At 47.8% G+C, this 20,522-nt stretch overlaps 1 protein-coding gene across 1 annotated transcript in view; it reads left to right on the top strand.

The window, feature by feature from the left end:
• The first annotated feature begins 18,379 nt into the window (after positions 1–18,379).
• TTC27 (tetratricopeptide repeat domain 27) overlaps positions 18,380–20,522 on the top strand; it is a 401,980-nt gene continuing 399,837 nt past the window's right edge. Inside the window, exon 1 of the mRNA XM_075594976.1 lies at positions 18,380–18,445. Within this exon, the coding sequence (XP_075451091.1) occupies positions 18,380–18,445 (66 nt within the window). The remainder of the gene's footprint in view (positions 18,446–20,522) is intronic.

Genomic DNA, 20,522 nt, shown 5'->3' on the forward strand with positions numbered 1-20,522 from the left:
AGAATGGAAGTAAACCACTAGAGAAGCATCTCATCTCCCAATTGCCACTCCTTAGACGCCAAATATATGATTTAGGTACGAACTGTAGAGACTGGATACAAAGGATAGAAGTCTCCCTTATACACGTTATCCCAAAAGAATGCAGAAGATAAAGAATGTATAGGAAGTTGATCACAGTAGATCAAGCCATGGTGAGCATAGCATGTGCAAGAATGACGTGAGAATGAAGTATGCTTTTTCAAGTGAATAAATTAGGGCTTTTGGAGAGATTTTGAGGCAACACAGTACTATTTATTCTAATTGTGTGCTGTGCTTAAATAAAATGAAATCTACTTTGAGAAAGTTCTTCGTGTTAGACTCGCCTTCCTTCACTAACGGAGGAGGAGGAGGAGGAGGAGGAGGAGGAGGAGGAGGAGGAGGAGGAGGAGGAGGAGGAGGAGGAGGAGGAGGAGGAGGAGGAGGAGGAGGAGGAGGAGGAGGAGGAGGAGGAGGAGGAGGAGGAGGAGGAGGAGGAGGAGGAGGAGGAGGAGGAGGAGGAGGAGGAGGAGGAGGAGGAGGAGGAGGAGGAGGAGGAGGAGGAGGAGGAGGAGGAGGAGGAGGAGGAGGAGGAGGAGGAGGAGGAGGAGGAGGAGGAGGAGGAGGAGGAGGAGGAGGAGGAGGAGGAGGAGGAGGAGGAGGAGGAGGAGGAGGAGGAGGAGGAGGAGGAGGAGGAGGAGGAGGAGGAGGAGGAGGAGGAGGAGGAGGAGGAGGAGGAGGAGGAGGAGGAGGAGGAGGAGGAGGAGGAGGAGGAGGAGGAGGAGGAGGAGGAGGAGGAGGAGGAGGAGGAGGAGGAGGAGGAGGAGGAGGAGGAGGAGGAGGAGGAGGAGGAGGAGGAGGAGGAGGAGGAGGAGGAGGAGGAGGAGGAGGAGGAGGAGGAGGAGGAGGAGGAGGAGGAGGAGGAGGAGGAGGAGGAGGAGGAGGAGGAGGAGGAGGAGGAGGAGGAGGAGGAGGAGGAGGAGGAGGAGGAGGAGGAGGAGGAGGAGGAGGAGGAGGAGGAGGAGGAGGAGGAGGAGGAGGAGGAGGAGGAGGAGGAGGAGGAGGAGGAGGAGGAGGAGGAGGAGGAGGAGGAGGAGGAGGAGGAGGAGGAGGAGGAGGAGGAGGAGGAGGAGGAGGAGGAGGAGGAGGAGGAGGAGGAGGAGGAGGATTTCATACTACTTTGCTTGAAACTGTAGTGAGTTTTAAGTAAAGTCCATACAAGTTTGAAAAAAATACATGTTCTGTTGGCTAGAGCTATGTTAGTTAATAGAATCTTAGAGAAATCTTGGAAACGTGGTCTATTGGTGGTCTGACGACCACTCTGATATTTATTTGTGTCTGACACTAATAACTAGAAGAGAATTGTAATATGGTCTGTGTCAGCACTGATTACATTAATGACACTGTGAAACAATTAAGGTTCAAGAATGGTTGACTTAAAAATAGTTAAGTGCTAGTTTTTGGGGATAGTGGTGTAGAGTTTTTAAGCCACTAGGGAAGGTACCTCATGAATCATAGTAGGGTTAGACCTTTTCGTTGGCACATTGTAATCTGCTGTTGATTACACGATACATTTCTCAGTGTACTTAAAACTCTTAATCCCATTTAAAATCCATTCACCAAAAGAATGTTGAAATTGTAACCCTAAAGCAAACTGTGACATTAATGTCTCTAAAATACAAATGTCTAACCTCACAAGTTTCCAAATCCGAGGCAAAGTGAAATACATTTAATTTTATCCTTGAGTGATTTCTGTCAGAAAATTGTGGATTGATCTGCCAAACGAAGACTGAAAATATGGAAAGTAACTGTATGAAACACATTGAGAGTAGTGAAAGGATGAGAGAAAAAGAGAGCAGGGTTTCTATTGCTTCCATGAATGAAGAGAACAGTGACTGTTACATGATCAGGGAGGGTGCCAGGCAGTTTCCCTCTCCCCCCGCCCCGTACCCACAGATAACGAACGAACAAAGACTGGGAACTGGAGGTAAAATGGCTGCGGCTATTTATTTATACATAATCCTATGAGGGGTAAATGCCACTCCCTGCCAGAGTGCTCCTTTGACAGGAGGGGGAGGGGACGGTCAGCTCCCAGTCTGGTAAGAACAAGCACCTACCCCCCCCCAATAGCCGCTGCGACAAAGACAAAACTGGTCAATGACCCTTCTAGCTCCGAACCTCGTTACTTTCATTTCCAGCAAAGTATCAGCATTTTATACTGCAACAAAACAAAGAAACATTAACAACGCACACAATAATTATGTCCACATTACAGGGAATACAATGGCACTGCTCAACATTTCGCTGCCCGTTGCTACATGATTGCCCTGCACTACTTAAGGGGATGGGTGGGTGGGAATCATGTGACGGGCAGCAAAGAGGCCCTGCTGCCCACCAGCCTGGCCTTAAACAGGCCCCGTGCAACCCCTCATTTAACGAACGAATAAAGACGAAACGGGAACTGGAGGTAAAATGGCCGCAGCTATTTATTTATACATAAACCTACAAGGGGTAAATGCCACTCCCTGCCAGAGTGCTCCTTTGACAGGAGGGGGAGGGGACGGTCAGCCGACCTTTGAGCCGCTGACCTCGTGTCCCCTGCACGAGCGGGCTCTCGAAGTCATGGGTAAATGATCTTGCCCACTTGTACACCCCCGGGCTCAAACAGCCCAGCTCCCAGTCTAGCAAAAACAAGCACCTACCCCCCAAGAGCCGCCACAGACGGGTCTATTTAACCCACCTTAAACCAGGCCTGTGTCGCCAACCACGCCAGAACCCTCTCCAATCCCTCCTGCAAACCGATGTTAAACATGTCTATCCCGATCTCTGACATGTGGACCCCATCTGCCTTGAGTAACCCCCCTGCACTAGAATCGAAATACGGGTGTCTGAGCCTCCAGCCCCCGCACTGCGCCTCGAACTTGCCTACGGCCCTATTCACCTTCCACGCCCTGTCTACCGCTTGTGGCACCCTGGCACCCGCCAGGAATGTCTGTAGACAATGTCCGACCATACGACCTGCACCGACGGCCAGCGAGCGAACATCTGCGCCACGTCCCTTTTTAATGGATTTTTTCAGGTAAACCGACTGCACCACCGCCACGTCGTTCCCTCCCGCGTGAATAAGCAGGGCTTGCGGTAGCCTATTCCTGGCCAGCACCAATAGCCGCGGGCGCCGTTTTCACCATCGCAGAACCCCCCCCCCCAGAACACCCTCAGCTGATTGATGGGCAAACTGAGGTTTGGTCCGCAAAGCCGCCACGTCGCCCGCTTCTCCGCCCAGTGTATCAGAGAGTCGCCGATGATCCAAATGTCTGTTGCTGCAGCATCTGGGTGGGGTGGGGGAGGGGAAAGAGAATTATACCAGCAAGACCTGATCCGCGATTAATGCCAGCCTGATGTAGGACCGGTACCTGTTCGACTCCCAAAGCCCGATCTTCTGGATAACTTCCCCCGCCAGCTCACGCATGCTGCCTCCGTAGTGGCCCCAATCCTGAACGAGTGAGTCCTGAATCACGCCGCTTCCAACCCCAAACACTCCAGGCATCCCCGAAACACCCACGAGAACTGGTATCTGGATAACGGTCCGCCGTCCGCATGCATGAGCAATGGCCCTTCGCCGGCAGGCCGCAAACTCAAATATGCCCTAAGCGCCCCTACTGGGCAAATCTCACTGGCATGCCTAGCAGTGGGACCCAATTTCCTCTACCTGCTTGGTCTGTTTTGGAGTGCCGGATGTGAAGCTGCAAAGAACCTGAACTGAGCACTGCCTGTAATACCCCACCCCCTTTCTTAAGGCACAGACTAGCTCCCTCACCCGCAATGCCCCGAAGGATGCCAAGGTGAAGGCTGCGTTAAAAAGCCTTGCCTCAAAAACTGAAAAACAGACTAGCTCAGTCATCTGGACTAGCCTTTCAAATATTGCCGGGGTCACTGGCCTTCTGGTGTCGCTGGGCGGAGTCCCCCTCATCATCCTGCTAATGCCATCTTTACTATAAACGCCTTTGTGACGTCTGTCTTCTCGCCTAGCCTCAGGCAGAATAATACCCTACTCAGCTAATTGCCTACCGACTTTCCAGCTTGCGCCCCAGCGCTACAATGAATCGCATTACGGTCTCCATCCCTTCTGCATCTCTCCCGACCTCCTTTGCGAAGTTCGAGTACTTGCGCCAAGCCGCCGCATAAGCCTCCCACGTCACCGCAGGGTCCCCAGCGCCCATAAATCTACCGTCAAGGTAAGCCGAACTGGTCCGCCTCTGGCGCCCACTTCAGAAACGCTGCCATCTGCAACCGGGATAAAGAATCAGCAATGTCATTTAAGAACCCCGGCACTTGGCGCGCTCTGAAAGATATGTTCAAACGCAAGCATTAGAGGACGAAACTGCGCAACAGATTCACAACCGGTGGGGAACGTGAACCAAGGTTATTCAGTGCCTCGGCCACCCCCATGTTGTCAGTCCAGAATATCACTTCCCTGTTTGCGAACAAATGCCCCCAAAGTCGCACTGCGACCAGCAACAGAAAAAGCTCCAGGAACGTTACGTTCTTGATGAGCTGCGCCAATGCACACGGGCCAGTGCTCCACGCACCATTGAAGTAAGCCCCGAAACCTACTGACCCCGCAGCGTCTGTTAACAGCTGTAGTTCGGCGTTCTGCGGTGGACGTCCGCGCCATTAGGTCCAACCATTGTACTTCCCCAGGAAGTCCAATCAGACATCCAAGTCCTTGCGGATCTCAGCAGTGACCCGGATGAAGTGATTAGGACGTTTGATCCCTGCTGTAACCGCCGCTAGGCATCTGGAAAATCCCCTCCCCACCGGCACGATCCGCGCCACAAAAAAACAAGGTGGCACAATAATGATTGGATTGGAATAAATTTCTTCAGGCCTGTGAATTCCCATAGGAGCTCCACCTGAGCCGCCAGTTTGTCCGGCGGGAGCCTGTACTCCATCCTCGCTGAATCAATCTCAATCCCCGTAAAGCTAATAACTGTTGTTGGCCTCACCATTTTCTCCTCAGCCAGCGGTACCCCGAATTCAGGCGCCATGGCCGAAAACTCAACACAGCCTCCTTGCGCACAGCTCTGATCCCGCCGGACCTACGAACAAGAAATCATCTAGGTAATGCATGCGGCCTGTACCCTGCAACGCACCACCCATTCGAGGAATGTGCTAAAAGTTTCAAAGTAGAAACATGATAGCGCGCAGCCCATGGGGCAGGCACAAGTCGACAAAGTACTGACCGTCAAGTATGCAACCTAGCAAGTGAAAACACTCTGGACCACTGGCAGCAATCGGAAAGCAGACTTAATGTCCGCTTTTGCCATCCTACCCATCCTACCCACTTGCGACGCTGCCTGGTCAAAGCTTGCATAACTAACTAAGCACAAATCGCAATCGATACCGTCGTTCACTGATTTGCCTAGGGCTAGGAAAGGTGCTGGGTCAGCCTGAATGCCCCCGGGTCCTTTTTGGAACCACCCCCAGTGGCAAGATACTCAAGTTGGGGAGAGGGGTGTAGACGAATGGACCAGCCATCCTTTCTAACTCACCTCCTTACCCACTTTCTGTTACGCCGGTGCTGCCCGCAGACCAGAACCGTCCCCTGAGCTGAAGGGGGAAATGGTAATACACGCACCCGCAGCAAAGGGAGTGTGTCCGGAGTGTGGTATGAAGCGTTGCCAGGCCAGGTGTAGTAAGGTAGACAATACTTGCCGGTACCGGTTGTAGAGATAGAGTGATGAATGCCTTGCCGAGGTCAGGGAGTGGAGAGTGGAGATAGGTCGTAGTCCAAGCCGTGTTAAAGGGGTTACCAGAGTGAGCGTTGTCCAAGGGGTGCCGAGATCGAGAGCCAGAGGGGTTAGTCGTACAAGCCGCGTCAGAACCTGTGAAAACACTGAGAGAATCCAGAAGTACTTCCATACAGAGACTGTCGAGCGACGAGTGATGGGAAGCACAGGCATAATAAAGCTGGGCAGGTCAATGGGAAAAGGGGGCAGGCCTGGAGGACTGCAAGGAGTCTTCTCTGATAGGAGGGAGGTGTTACAGCCCAGCTGAGTGTAATCCTTGATTTGCATGGAACTGTGTGATGCTTGGGGGCGATGCCTCACTGCAGGAGCAGTGGTTAAAAGTGCTCTGTTAGGCGTGTGCTCTGTAAGCTGGGAATGCATGCACATAACGTCTGGGGCTGGCGTGCGTGTAGGTGTGCGTGCAGGAGGGCGTGGGCACGCCCGGCGCTGAGCAGAGGAATCGCCGAGGGGAGTGATCCCGCGGCAGGGGCGAGGAGCCGTGGAGGCCGGTAAGGCAGGATTGTTTTGTGTGTCCAGGGGCTCCATGCGGAGAGGGAGTGCTCTGTGTGGGAAGCGAGGAGAACGCCGATTCCTGACACTTTCGCCCTAATTACTTCGCTGTAAACCCTGGCCGATTTTCAAATTCCGTTCTAACCCCGATCCCGCTTGTTGCACAAACCGGATCCTGGACCCCTCAGTAAACCCGGTGAGGAGCAGCCGGGCCTCTTCCCTATTTGGGTAGCTTTCCAGCCATGGGTTCAGATTTTGGATTATTGGAATGGCGCCTTCCACCCAGCCCTCCTGGCACCGCGTCCCCCTCTCCTAAAACTTTTTGTCTGGTGATGTGCCCCTCCGCAAGTGGGGCACTGGTTTTTGAAGCGTCAATTAGTGTATGAACACCGGTCATCATTGGAGGCCCTGCAAACCCCAGTCCGACTGCCTGCCTGCGCTAGCGGCCGGGGTCCCCCTAGCCCCTCCTTGGCTTGGCGTGTTGGACAAGCCTGCGCCCTTTTATTCAATCCAAAGGTCCATCTCTTTCATGTCCCATGCTATTTTACCTTTGTGCAATGCCATCTTCTGCCTAAACTTTACATCATAAAACCACCAGCCCATACCGACGTGCCTCTGGTGGGCATGCCCAATCATATCCTCGTATTTATAAAGGGCCGAACATAAGTGGGGGGACTTCTCCCCGATTACTCGGGCCAGGATTCTGAATGCGTGGACCCAATTGGCGAATGTGCGGGGGAAGAGACGTCTCTTGACGTAGTCTCTCCCAGCGTCCCCTTTCTTGGATGAACGTGCCAGCGCTTCCCTGTAATCTGATAGCAGGGACAGGAGCTCTATGAACTTCCCTGCCCAAATTTTTATCCTCTCCTCCTTAGTCAAATGCGCGCCTAACCCGTTGGCAATACACAAGTGCGAACCTGAAAAAAAAAAAGCCTCATCCGAGATTGTTGTCCCCCCCCCTCCGCCGATGCAGGAGCAGATCCAGTGCTGACGACCCCGGCCACGGTTGAAGATGGGTTGAGAATCACCAGGGTCGCGCCAGACGGAGCAGCTGCAGTGCCAATGACCCCGGCCGTGGTTAAGTATCACCGGGGTCGGGCCGGTGGCTGCCAGGGGGGTAAAGGAGGGGTTTGCTCTGGTGCTGCAGCCCCAACACTGCTAGGAGCGCTTTCTACTGCCGGCCCCGCCCAGACCTGGAGGGGATCCCTGTGGCTGTGCTGTGCGCCCCCAAGCTGCTGCAACTCCTAACGCTGCGCCAGTATCCCCTGTTCCCACCATCATCCCTGCTGGGGTCCTGTAGGAGACAGACTCCTGCGGCTCCAAAGCCATCAGCATGCCTATAAATGCTGCCGTGAAATTTTCCTTCCTCGCTGCACCATATGCCATATGCCGCTGAATCCAGAGTCAGCCCTGGCGCTGCCTGCCTTAAATACGCTGCGCCACCTGGGATTTTTTTCCCCGCCAACTCAACCGCGTGCTGGGCATCACGAGCTGCGCGGTCCTCCTGCGACGCAATCGAACTCTTAAACGCGCAACTGACCCCTTTTTACCGCTGCAGGTTCCTTATCCGTTCTTGGCGTCCCAGTTGTCCTGCCGGCTCTGCATTGTCGAACCACGCCAGAGTCCTTTCCCGCCGGCCGGAATGCACACCGCCTGCAATTGCTGCTAGCCTGTTTTTTTTTTTAACCTGACAATTTGGCAGGTGGTAGCTGCAGTCTTAAATTGCAAAGCCAGTACATCCAACCTCACACTGAGACCCACAAGGTCGAAACAGTCTGGGAGTGGGTTCACTGGCTTTGCACCTCATCCCAGGCTATTTTTAAAAGCTGTGTTTAAAACAGCGAGCATTGGCTTAAGGGTGCCATGACAAAAGGTGGCACTGTTATTTATTCTTTTATAAAATATTTTACCCGGAAGTAATACATTGAGAGTTACCTCTCGTTTTCAAGTATGTCCTGGGCATAGAGTTAAGATGACAAATAATACATGGTTACAACTACAGTTACATAAGTGAACAGGGTATACATTTATAAACAAGACATTGCATGCACAGTTAGAGATAATATATATTATAGGCGTATGTAACAGTTACAGACCAGATTAAAATGTGACAGCTTTAGTTTTGAAAGAACTTAAACTGGTGGTGGCTGTGAGAATCTCCGGTAGATTGTTCCAGTTTTGGTGTGCACGGTAAGAGGAGTGGCCAGATAATTTGCTGAACCTTGGGACCATGAACAGTCTTTTGGAATCAGATCTCAGATAAGTGCTGCATGTGGTAGGGGTGAGGAGCTTAAGACTGATGGGTAGCTTGCCCAGAAAGTATTTGAAGGCAGGACAAGAAAGGTGAATTTTGCGCCTAGACTCAAGTGATGGCCAATCTAGTTCTTTGAGCATTTCGCACTGATGTGTGTTGTAATTGCATAGGAGAACAAAACAACATATTGAATTGTAGAGGGTGTCAAGTTTGCTAAGGTGTGTTTGGGGTGCCGAGCCATATACTATGTCCCCATAGTCGATGATTGGCATTAGCATCTGTTGTGCGATATGCTTTCTACCAGCAGACATAGGCCGCGCGTATAGTGCCGGCGACGGGACGGGTAACGTCACCCGTCGCTGCTAGCGAAAGTTATATTTCGCTTTGCTGCGGCGTCGCGGGCTTCCAGGCATTTGATTTGTTCAGGGGCTGTCACATGAGTCAACAGCCCTTGAAAAATCAAATATTCCCGGCTTCGAAAGTCCGCGACGCGACCTCGCTCCGTCGCATTGCCACCGTCGCGCTTACTATAAGTGCACGCAGCAATGTATTTGTTTTTGGGCGCCGTCGCCCGTCGTGGGTACTATACGCACTGCCTTAAGGAGGATTTGTTCCTGTAAAGTGCACCTAGTTTGGCATTGGTTTTGGATATCAGGGTATCAATGTGCATCTCTAATGTTAAATGGGAGTCAAACTATATGCCCAAGTATTTAAAACCAGTAACGGGAGTTAGGGTGGTGTTCGCGTTGGTTCTGATCTGGAGCTCACTCATTGGAAGCTTTACAAATGTAGCCTTGGTCCCAAATTGTTACAGTCTTGTCGGTGTTTGTTTTGGGAAATCCAATTTTCAAGTCTCAAACAGTCAGATTGAAGTATGTGTTCAAGGTCGGAGAGGCTATGGCTGTGTGTAGCCCTTACAAGCTGTAGGAAGATTATTGATGAACACTGAGAAGAGTAGGGGCCCCAGAACAGAGCTTTGCAGGACACCACAGGTGATATCCAAGGGGTTGGAGTTAGAGCCTGAGATGGACACATGTTGGGATCTACCTGATAGGTAGGAATGAAACCAGTTTAAAGCATGCTTCCCTATTCCAGAGCACTGGAGTTTAAGTAGGATAACATGATTAACAGTATCAAAAGTCATTTGCAAAATCTAGGAATATTGCACCAGTGACTTGTCCCCGTTCCATTCCACACTGGATTTCATTGCAAACTTTTAGCAGGGTAGTTACGGTGGAGTGTTTGAGGTGAAAGTCAGATTGGAATTGGCTAGGGAATTTTGTCTTGGTATAGTAATCGCTTAATTGGAAGTGAACACATTTTTCCATGACTTTGGATAGTATTCGGAGAAGAGAGATTGGCTTGTAGTTTGAGACAGTGTTTTTGTCCCCACTTTTGAAGATTGGAACAACTCTGGCAGTTTCCCAGGTCTTAGGGACATGGCCTGCAGACAGAATAGAGTTGACTATGGAAGCAATTGGTTTGGTAATGGCTGGGGCACCAAGTCTTAGGAACTTAGATTACAGTAAGTCAGGTACACATTGGCTGCTTAGTTTTAGTTTGAGGAGCGCTTGTGGAATATCCTCTTCGGATACTGGGAGAAATTGAAAATTGTGGGCAGTGTTGGGAGAGGGTGGGGCTATAGGGATACTGACACATGATGAAACATGATACAGATTGAGATTCATGTTTGTGGTTTGGGTTGCGTTTCGCTAATAAGTTAGTAGCACACACCACAAAGTAATAATTTAATGCATTTGCAATGTCAGTGGGGTTTGTCAGAGTAATAGCCTCCTTAGTGATATTACTCGGTTGTTGATGGTTAGAAGGCTGGAATATATTGTTGATAACCTTTCTGAAGTTAGGTGGGTTTGATGTATTCTGGAGAAGATTGTCAGAGTATTATTGTGCTTTTGCGTGTCTTGTGTGCCTTGTGCACATGTTCCGCAGGCGTCTGTAGTGATTGAGATCCTTGGTAGTGCCAGTTACTTTGTAGCTTTTCCACAAGGCATCCCTGAACTGGTAGAGTGCTATAAGGTCAGTTGTAACCCACGGTATGTGGGCCCCCGTACTCTTATTCTGCGTAGTGAAGCATGGATATCAATTTTTTTTTTTCCAAAATATTTTTATTAGGCAGATATAAAATATACATTCAGGAGTCAATATACACAGCCTTAGGCCTCGGCCATGGTTATTGCTGGAGGCGCGCTGAGGGAAAGCGGGTGCTTTCCATGACCTTAGACAGCGTGCCGGCGAGCGGACTAGTGATGTGACGGAGCTGGTTCGCCCTCATTGGGCGAACCGCTCACGTGACCGGCCCTGCAATCCGGCAAGCGGGAAATTTTAAAATTTTCCTAAGACCTACGCTTCCGCGCGCTTGCGGAAGCATAGGCGATCCCCTACTAAAGCCGCTCTCATTGCGGCTGTAGAGACTCAGTGCCGAGCGGAAGCGCGCCTCAGCGCGCCTCCGCCCGCAAGCACTATTTATGGACGCGGCCTAATACAGAAACATTTTTGTATTTTTTGGAGGAGAAGAGTGGCAAAACCTGTTGCCAAAAGGTGGTGGCCTTCCGAAAAAGGAAAGGCCAGGGAAAAAAGAAGAGGGGGGAGAAAGAGTGGGAGGTGGGTGTGGGTGGGGGTGGGGTGTCTACCCCAGTCACTAAGTGTCCACCTTGGATGGACTCTTTCTAATCACTGATTGTCACAGGCTTCCTTTTCCCAGCGTTCTTTCTTCTGGGCTATACCGTGGCAGACTTGTTTTATAAAATTATCCATGGTTCCCAGATTCTGTAGAAAACTGTTGTGTTTTGCTTAGGGAGCGCAGTTAGTTTTTCCATAAGCATCACCTCGTTTATTCTTTTTTTTTTTAACATTCCTCTGGAGGGGGGAGCTACTTTCTTCCAGGAGGCCGCTACCTCACACCTTACCGCTGTGAGAATGAAGGAGATTAATTTCCTTACTGGGCGGTCAATTTCTTTCATTGGCCTAGCCAGTAGGAAGGTCAGTGGATCAATAGGCAAATCGAGGTTGGTAACCTCTTTTAATAAAATTTGAACCATGTCCCAATATTTCTTAATTTCTGGACATGACCACCAGATGTGGGCCATGTCCCCCTTTTGTCCACAGCCTCTCCAACAGAGATCAGATGCCAGAGGATAAATTTGCTTTAGTCTCACTGGAGTGAGATACCAGTAAAACAGTATTTTATAAATATTTTCTTTGGTTGTGGTGCAAATGGAAGTTCCTGAGGCTGCTTCCCAAATATCGTCCCATTCCTCTCTGTTGATATTTATATTCAGGTCCGCAGCCCATTTCAGCATATAGTCATGAGTTGGAGGGTCCGCCGATGTCTCCAATTCAGTGTAGATTTTTGATATTAGTCCTTTTTGGTGAGAACTATCTTTGCATAGTCTCTCGAATTTAGTGAGAGGGGGAAATTCTGGATTTGGGGATATTTGGGTGAAATGTCTAATTTGGAGGTATTTGAATGTTTCCAATTGTGGTATATCGTATTTAGCACGTAAATTTTGGTAGCTCAAGAGTTTCCATAGGCTCAAAATGTCTCCGATCGTCCTGATCCCCTTCAATTTGAATTGATCATATGATTTAGACGCACATCCAGGGGGAAATGTAGGATTATCAAAGATTGGCGTGAGTTGCGAGCTGGTGGAAGCAAGTCCGAATCTAATCTTAGCTTTCAACCAGACCCCCCATGTGTGTTTCATCGCTCCCAGCTTAAATTTGTGCATGTGCATATCTCCTCTATCCAGGCTCCAAAGGCATGCTGGCAGAGAAGGCATTTTAGCATATTGCGATTCTATTTCAAGCCAGCAACGCTGATCTGGGTCTGCGTTCCACATGGCCGCTTGTTTTAGTTGGGCTGCCTGATAATATTTTGACATATCTGGGACACCCATACCCCCCCTTGCTCTTGATGCCATCAGTACCGATCTTGCGACTCTGGGTCCTTTGCCCCGCCAAATAAATTTAAATAGTCTATTTTGGATGTTTTTTAGTTCAGAACCAGGAACGTGGACTGGAAGTGTTTGAAAGAAATATAGTAATCTAGGAAGTATGTTCATTTTGATCGAAATCATTCTTCCAATCCAAGAAATCTGGTAACCTTCCCATTTATCCAGGTCTTTTTAAAATTTTTGAAACAGAGCTGGGTAATTGTGTTGATATAAAGATGGGTAGTTCTTGATACATTTACTCCCAAATATTTGATGTACGAAGAACTCCATCTATAACTGAAATTCAATTTGAGCAGTTTCACTTCTGGTTCTGAGAGGCTTAGATTGAGGGCTTCAGATTTATCGCTATTTATTTTATATCCAGATATTTTGCCAAAATCTCCTAGTTCCCTTTGAAGGTTAGGAAGGGAAGTTTGGGGTCTTGATAGGGTCAGGATAATATCGTCGGGAAATTTTGTAATTTGTTTTTCCAATTTCTATGCCTTGGATGTTTATGTTATTTCGTATTTTGGACGCTAGAGGTTCAATAGTGAGAGCGGATAGAAGGGGAACCCTGTCTCGTTCCGTTTTTGATTTGTAACCTTTCAGTGTTCCCTCCAGGTAGTCTAACAAGGGCCGACGAGTTTTGGAAGAGCGCCCGCACACCTTCTAGATAAGAATCTTTAAAACCAAATTTCTTCATAGTATTATCGAGAAATAGCCAATCAATTCTATCAAATGCCTTCTCAGCATCTAGACTCAGTAGCATTGCCTTGGTGCCTGTAAGGGGCACATGATCAATTATGTTAATTATCTTACGAGTATTGTCCAAGGCTTGACGCCCCGAGACAAACCCCACTTGGTCCAGATTTATTAATGTGGGCAAAATTGCGTTTAGTCTATTTGCTAGGATCTTGCTGTACAATTTAAGATCATTATTCAGGAGGGAAATTGGCCAATAGCTACCACATTGAGTTGGGTCTTTCCCTTCCTTATGTATAATAGCAATGTTTGCTAGTGACATTGACGATGGGATCAGGTTTCCCTCCATGAATGAATTAAACAAATTCAGTAGGTGAGTGGACAATATTGGTAAGAATTTCTTATAATAGACATTGGAGAAGCCGTCTGGGCCCGGGGCTTTAGAAGCTTTTAGTGTTTTCACCACTGCAGACAATTCTGCCTTCGAGATTTTGGCGTTGAGTAAGGAGTTCTCTTCCTCTGTCAATGAAGGAAGATTGCAATCATCGAGATAATTTGTGATTACCTCCAACCCAGTTGGCTCTGATGTGCCGCACCGGGTCTTCAGGTTATACAATTTGGTGTAAAATTTTGTGAATTCTAATGCTATTTTTTTTTGTTGTATATTATCTCACCAGACTTACACTTCATCGCTGTTATTTGGGATCTTTTCTGCACTCCTCTTAACCTGCTAGCAAGAAGTTTATCGGCCTTGTTGCCCTTATCATAATATTTTTGGTTGGTACATTTAAGAGCTTTTTCTACATTCTCCAATTGAATTTGCTTAAGCTCGTTTCTATTGGTGGTCAATAGTTTATATATTTTTTTTGAAGGGTTGGTTTTGTGTTGTTTCTCCAGTTCGAGAATTTTGTCTGTTAATGTTTTTATCATTTTTACTTTGATTTTCTTTTTGTGGGAGGCGATTGAGATGAACTTGCCTCTAATTGCTGCCTTATGGGCTTCCCACAAGATTGCTGGGATGAGACCGATCCGAAATTGATATTAAAATAGTTTCTTTTAATTTCTCTTTCCACTTCCACATAGTGTAATAGGGAGTCATTTAATTTCCAATTATAAGTGGTCGTTTTTATAAATGGTATGGAGATTATCAGGGTTACCGGAGCATGATCCGACCATGTGATCGGGCCGATACCTGATTTGGTGGCGGCCTCTAAAATATTCTTGGTAACTAGAAAATAGTCGATGCGTGAGTACGTCTGGTGAGGAGGAGAGTAAAAAGAGAAGTCTTTTTGGCCCTGGTGGTGGGTTCTCCAAATGTCCATCAGAGAGAACTCTTTAATTATCTCTTTAATTTTTTTCCCAATTTTAAGCGATTGAAGAGAGTGCGAGCGGCCTGGAATAAGTGATCTATCTTCAACAGGGTTTAATACCATATTTAGGTCTCCACCTAATATTATTGAGGATAAATATTCAGGGTCCACTTCTTCTAACACTTTTTTTTAGAAATTCGGTTTGGTTTTCATTTGGTGCATAAAGGTTAATCAGTGCGATCGACGAGCCAGACAAAGAGCCATATACCACTAGAAATCTACCCTCTGGATCCAGTGTTACCATTGTTAGATTGAATGGAGTACCTTGGCGAATTAAGATTGCTACTCCTTGTTTTTTACTACTAAATGACAAGTAAAAACTCATTGGGAATGCGTTTTGAAAAGTTTTGGGCGGGTCCTGGGACGTGAAGTGCGTCTCCTGAAGGAATACAATATCTCCCCCAGAACTCTTCATCTCTTGAAGAGCTAGCCTCCTTTTCCTATTATTTTGTAAAATATAATTAATTAATATGGCCTTAAGAGTTACAACCGGTGTAACTGTTAACCGGTTATTGGGCTGAAGGCCTTGGGGGATGAGCCCGGCGTCGACAGCCCTTGAGGACGGGGGAAAGGTGGGCCCCCGAGAATATATAACTTTACACCCCTCTGGGGGTATGAACAGTAGAACTTGTGCATAATATTTATAACCATTGTCTTACCGATTGCCCATCTTGGTGGGCCCTAGTATCCTCACTTTGAGCGAGAGAACTGAGCAGCATCCGGACCCCAGCAAATCGACAATACAGAGTCTCAATTATTACAGAATATGTGGCGGTAAGCTGTCTGGCTTCTATGATACATAATCCAGGTTCTAAGAATCATATTGCTTCCCTATCTAGATGCGGAGGGAGGAGGAGGGGAAGAGGGGGGGGGGAGAGAAGGGGAGGGGAGGAAGGAAAGGGGGAGGGTAAGGGTGGAAGGGGGTGGGGTAGGGGAGGTTCTGGAGTTGGGGAGGGGAGGAGGCAGAAGACGAGGCATAATAAGGCACTATATCAGGTAGGAGGCAGGGGAACGAGACTGATATACATTTTTGGACATTGAACAGTTTCAACATTGTGCATTTCAATAATACTGTTTAGAAAGGTTGAGAAGCTAAACCTGCAATACTAGCAATTGAGTCTCACAGTAATTTGTCTTGATTTATAGCTTTGAGCATGACATAGTGTATGGACAATATCAGGCCCCCACCAAATCAGTGTTACATTTTCTTGACAGTTGTGGGGCCTTTGACCGACAGGTGTCTAGTCTCTGTGGCTCTAATCTCTGAGGGGGAGAAAGGGAGGAGGGGGAGAAAGGGAGGAGGGGGAGAAAGGGAGGAGGGGGGGGAAAGGGAGGAGGGGGGGGAGAAAGGGAGGAGGGGGGGAGAAAGGGAGGAGGAGAAGGCGGGGGAGAGGAGGAGGAGGGGGGGAGAGGAGGAGGAGGGGGGGAGAGGAGGAGGAGGAGGGGGGGAGAGGAGGAGGAGGAGGGGGGGAGAGGAGGAGGAGGAGGGGGGGAGAGGAGGAGGGAGGAGGCGGGGAGAGGAGGGGGGAGAGAGGGAGGGGAAGGAGAGGGGAAGGAGAGGGGAGAAGGGGGAGGGGAGGAGAGGGGGGTGGAGAAGGGGGAGGGAAGGGGGGGGGAAAGGGATACCTTGTAACATGGTTAAACACTTATCACAACTTTTATAATTGCATAAGAATATTAACTGGGAGATTTCTTTCACCACCCTTCAACGAGCGGGTTTCTCGTACTGTAAACCGACCACGGACAATTGCAAGTTGGATCTTTTATCCCGTTTATCCCGCCTTTCAGTAGACCAAGATCGTGTATGAATGATTAAATATTAAACTTTTTCAAACTAGGCAGGGGGGACTCATGTCAGTTTCTTCTAGGAGGAGCGTATTAACCGGGGAGAGCCCAAGGGTCACGGGGTCTTCCCGTGTTAGCCAAACAGAGCCAGAACTAGTGGTAGCCCAGGCGTGTTATTAATTTAGGGTGGGATTGGAATCCGCGCCCTATGGCCATACTCGGGTGGGAGGGGAGAAAGTGTTCAAGTCGGGCTTAAAAGTCCTTGTCACGGTAGCTTGTGACAGGTTGTAATTTACACCAAAACTATATATAAATATATATATACCTGGGTTTGAACTGGGACGAGACTTAGATATGATAAATATAATTTATTCCTTGATAAAGGTGAACACAGCAGATTATACAATAACAGCAAAATATAGACACTTAAAGATTACGGCAAGAAAGCCATCAGGATTACAGACTGGCCACTTCTCCCATATTTCAGTTGACATCACAGCAAAACAGTCAGGATACATGCATGCATGAAGATCATTTGCATGAAGAACAATGAAGAACTTTGCATGAACAACATGGATAAAAGGGTGGCTCTGACTTATATATCATTTTAACCCTTGCATCCCAGTTTACGGCGCCGTGCCGTCTAGTAAAATCCCCTTTGACGCTTTTGAAGCTGACTTTGGGCTTCCAGAGTCCAGTGTGAAAAGTTACACTTACTCTGGTTAATTCCTTTTGTCCGTTGGGCCAAGCATAAGCAATTAGCAATTTAGCCTTTGATGACCACGCGATGTAAATTCTGGCATTCCTGCTCATTATCATAGCAGGGGGTTGCAGTTTCTCAGAACTCAACCAAAATTTCATATTTACTGCAAATCACCTCATAACTTGAGTTCAGTAATACATACAGTCAGGTGAGATATATTAATACAGTCCGTCCCACCGGACGCTCGCAGAGAGACCAAACATTACAGTGTAATATGAAAATTAATAGAGATATTAATTTCTGGCAGCCACTAAGGGCCAGATATTAAGTGTTTGTAACGGTTGGTGGCGGGGAAGTCCCACGAATACAAATATGTAGGTCTTAGCAGGTTCAGCCAAGGACATCTCATAGTATTCTTATATTTAATAAGGTTACTCATTTTGATATCCTGCTTGGGTAGCACCACCCATACCCCCATCAATAAAACCTTTTGAAGTAGGCTTGTAGCTTCTTGCATAACCAACTAGGTAATTACCTGTTGATCCTTCCTGGGTCTTGCATAGCAATTCCCCTGTGAAGCCAGGCTAAATTCTAGCAGGATGTCCTATTTAGCATCCAACTGGCCAATTCACACCTCTCTTTTGGATATGCACTTCCAGAGAGGAAGCTTGCATATCAAACGTGAATAGACTCATGAGTCAAACCATTTGGTCCTGGTACGCATTACAAAGGCAGGCAGAGGTAGTTAGCATTTGGCCTGTACATTGTAAGACTGCAAAAAGTCACTTTATCAAAAATATATGTTCCTCTTATGACAAAGTTATATTTTTAATATGTGTGTACTTGGGGGGGGGGGTTCCCCTTATGACCCAGTGGGTGTGTTATGCAGACACTGATCCCGCAACAATACATTTACACAGGGGAATAAGCATTTTCATGTTATTTAACAAGGGTTAAGTCACAGTTCTGGGCCTCAGCCCAGTTAACCCCTTGTCTCCCTGGCGAGGTTGGAGGGGGCTCTTGGGGGGTAACCCCGTTAATCCCGGGCCAAACCCTCACTATCGTCACAGTCCTGTCCCTTGAAAGCCCACTTCTGACCTGTGCTTGATGATAGCGTTCGGATCTCCTCGCTCTAACCGGGTATGTGCCCTGCGGTTCTTCTTTTCCTGGGCTCCCCGGTACGCCTCTTTTGCTCCCCATCAGCTCTCCCCCACCCCCCAGATCCAATGCTGGAGGCCCCCAACAGCCCCGAAACCCAACCCCCTCCCCCACCCAGTGCGCCCAACATAAACAGGATAATGGCTCCCGCATCCATCAGCGATACCGACACTATCCTTGCCGGAGCTCCTCTTCCATATCTTCAGGTCAGGTGACCCACTGCCTCAGCCTTCTCGCGCTGCGGAGGTGGTCTCAGCAATCAAAAGCCAGCGTTTGAGGAGGTCAACGGGTCTCTCAACCTTCCCGGTCGGGCAGTTGGTTCTTCTGGGCATTTTGGTCCGCCAGTCGCTCTGAAGCCCTGATGGGGACACATCATTTCAACGGATTACAATCGCTGTACCTCTCATTATAGGGATTGGTAGTGTCATACTCTAATATAGGTGTTGTACTAATAGCTTAGGCAATTTAGAGAATAAAGGCTAAGACATTAATGAATTACATGTGTTATAGGGACAGGTGTTTATATAAGGTTACTTACATAAGACTCCTATATCAGCATTTCAATCAAGTTTGGATTGTATTATTTATGTGGATATGACGACTTTGGTGAAAGTAACTCTCAGTACAATCACCTTATATATCCACATTTCAGACACAATTAGTGTAAACTCCATATGCAAAATCTGCAAAAAATGTCTATTAGAGGGCCGAAATGCGCTTAAGTGTAAGAGACATTGTGTGTCAAAAGAGAACGTGTTATATACTACATCCAATCTGGAAATGAGGAGTATATGTGTTCTTACCAACCTACAAGTAATCCAGGTGATATTATTTGGCGAAATCTGCAACTCAATGACTCACTAAGAGAAAATAAGATTGATGATCTCATGTGCTTTACTTAAGTCACTTGGAGGCAGTATATATACAGTGCCACAAATTATTTTTTGGAGAAAACAATACTCCGCTGATGTCGCAGTAATATTGGACTTTACCGCTTAGGTAAAATAAACAAAATAACTGCCTATACACTCTTGGCAATAAAGACAAGCAATATTACCACTCCTCTACGGGATTTTAAACATTGTTTTTATTAGAATAAATTCACATTGTCACGTATATTGATGTAATAAAATTGTATTGTTTTTGTTTTTATTAAGACCTTGATATCTCCATAGAAGCCATTGTAATTCCTAATACTTACCTTATCAGTTCTATACTATCATAGAGTGCATGCATTTGGAGGGTCTTTCTCTTGATCCCTTTGGGACCAATTTGTGAAACCATACAATTTTTTCCTCTATTGTACCTTGATTTATTATTACTTTAAGTAATTGGAGAGCAGAAAAGGATATATATGTTTTTGTTCATATAAAATAACACCCCATCTCCTCTCTTTGACCTATCTTTCCTAGAAATGGAGTATCCCTGAATGGCAATGTTTGCATCGAGAGTTTTAGGGGTTAGCCATGTTTCAGAATGTTTCAGAATGTTTGAGAATGATGGCTTTGGGTTTATGCATAAGGCACCATGCCCTTAGTTCATCCAGTTTGGGCAGCAGGCTCCAGATATTTATATGGGTGACAGATAAGCCTTTTTTGGAATTTGAAGGTGACTATTCTCAAGGGTATGGGACAGAGTTGAAAAGGGAGGGCTTGGTTTAGGTTCAATATCACCTGCTAAAGAGAGTAATAGTATGAGTAGAAATTGGAGTAGCTGCCGGCACATCTCCCCACCCCCCTGCTGGTACATCTCATCCCGCTGCCGGCACATCTCCCCCGCTGCTGTCGAATCTCCCCTCGCTACCAGCACATCTCCCCCCCGCTGCCACATCTCCCCGCGCTGCTGCCACATATCCCCTCGCTGCTGCCACATCTCTCCCCCCCCCCTCTTCTGTTAAATCTCCCCCCACTAGCTGGCACATCTCCCTCCCCCCCACCCCCTCCCCCTGCTGGCACATCTCCCCCACACATCTCACATCACACACACACACAGCCCCGATCCAGCTAAGGACACGCCCCCTCCCTTAGTAGCCACACACACCCCGCCCGCCCGCACCTGCTCAAACATTTTTACAGGACACCGGATGGAAACTTAGAATGTCCATAATTTGGGAGGTGAGTCATAAGGGAAGCTCAAAATAGTTGCGTTGACCTACAAATCCGCAGCACAATGTCCAGTAAACGTTTTGTTGTGCTACGTCATGCCGTTTGTGAGATTTCGATGCTTTGGATTTACAAATAAACAAACAAAAAACAAATGGAATAACAAACTTAGAAATATAGT

Source organism: Ascaphus truei, chromosome 4, assembly GCF_040206685.1.
Source record: "Ascaphus truei isolate aAscTru1 chromosome 4, aAscTru1.hap1, whole genome shotgun sequence".
Classification (NCBI taxonomy): domain Eukaryota; kingdom Metazoa; phylum Chordata; class Amphibia; order Anura; family Ascaphidae; genus Ascaphus; species Ascaphus truei.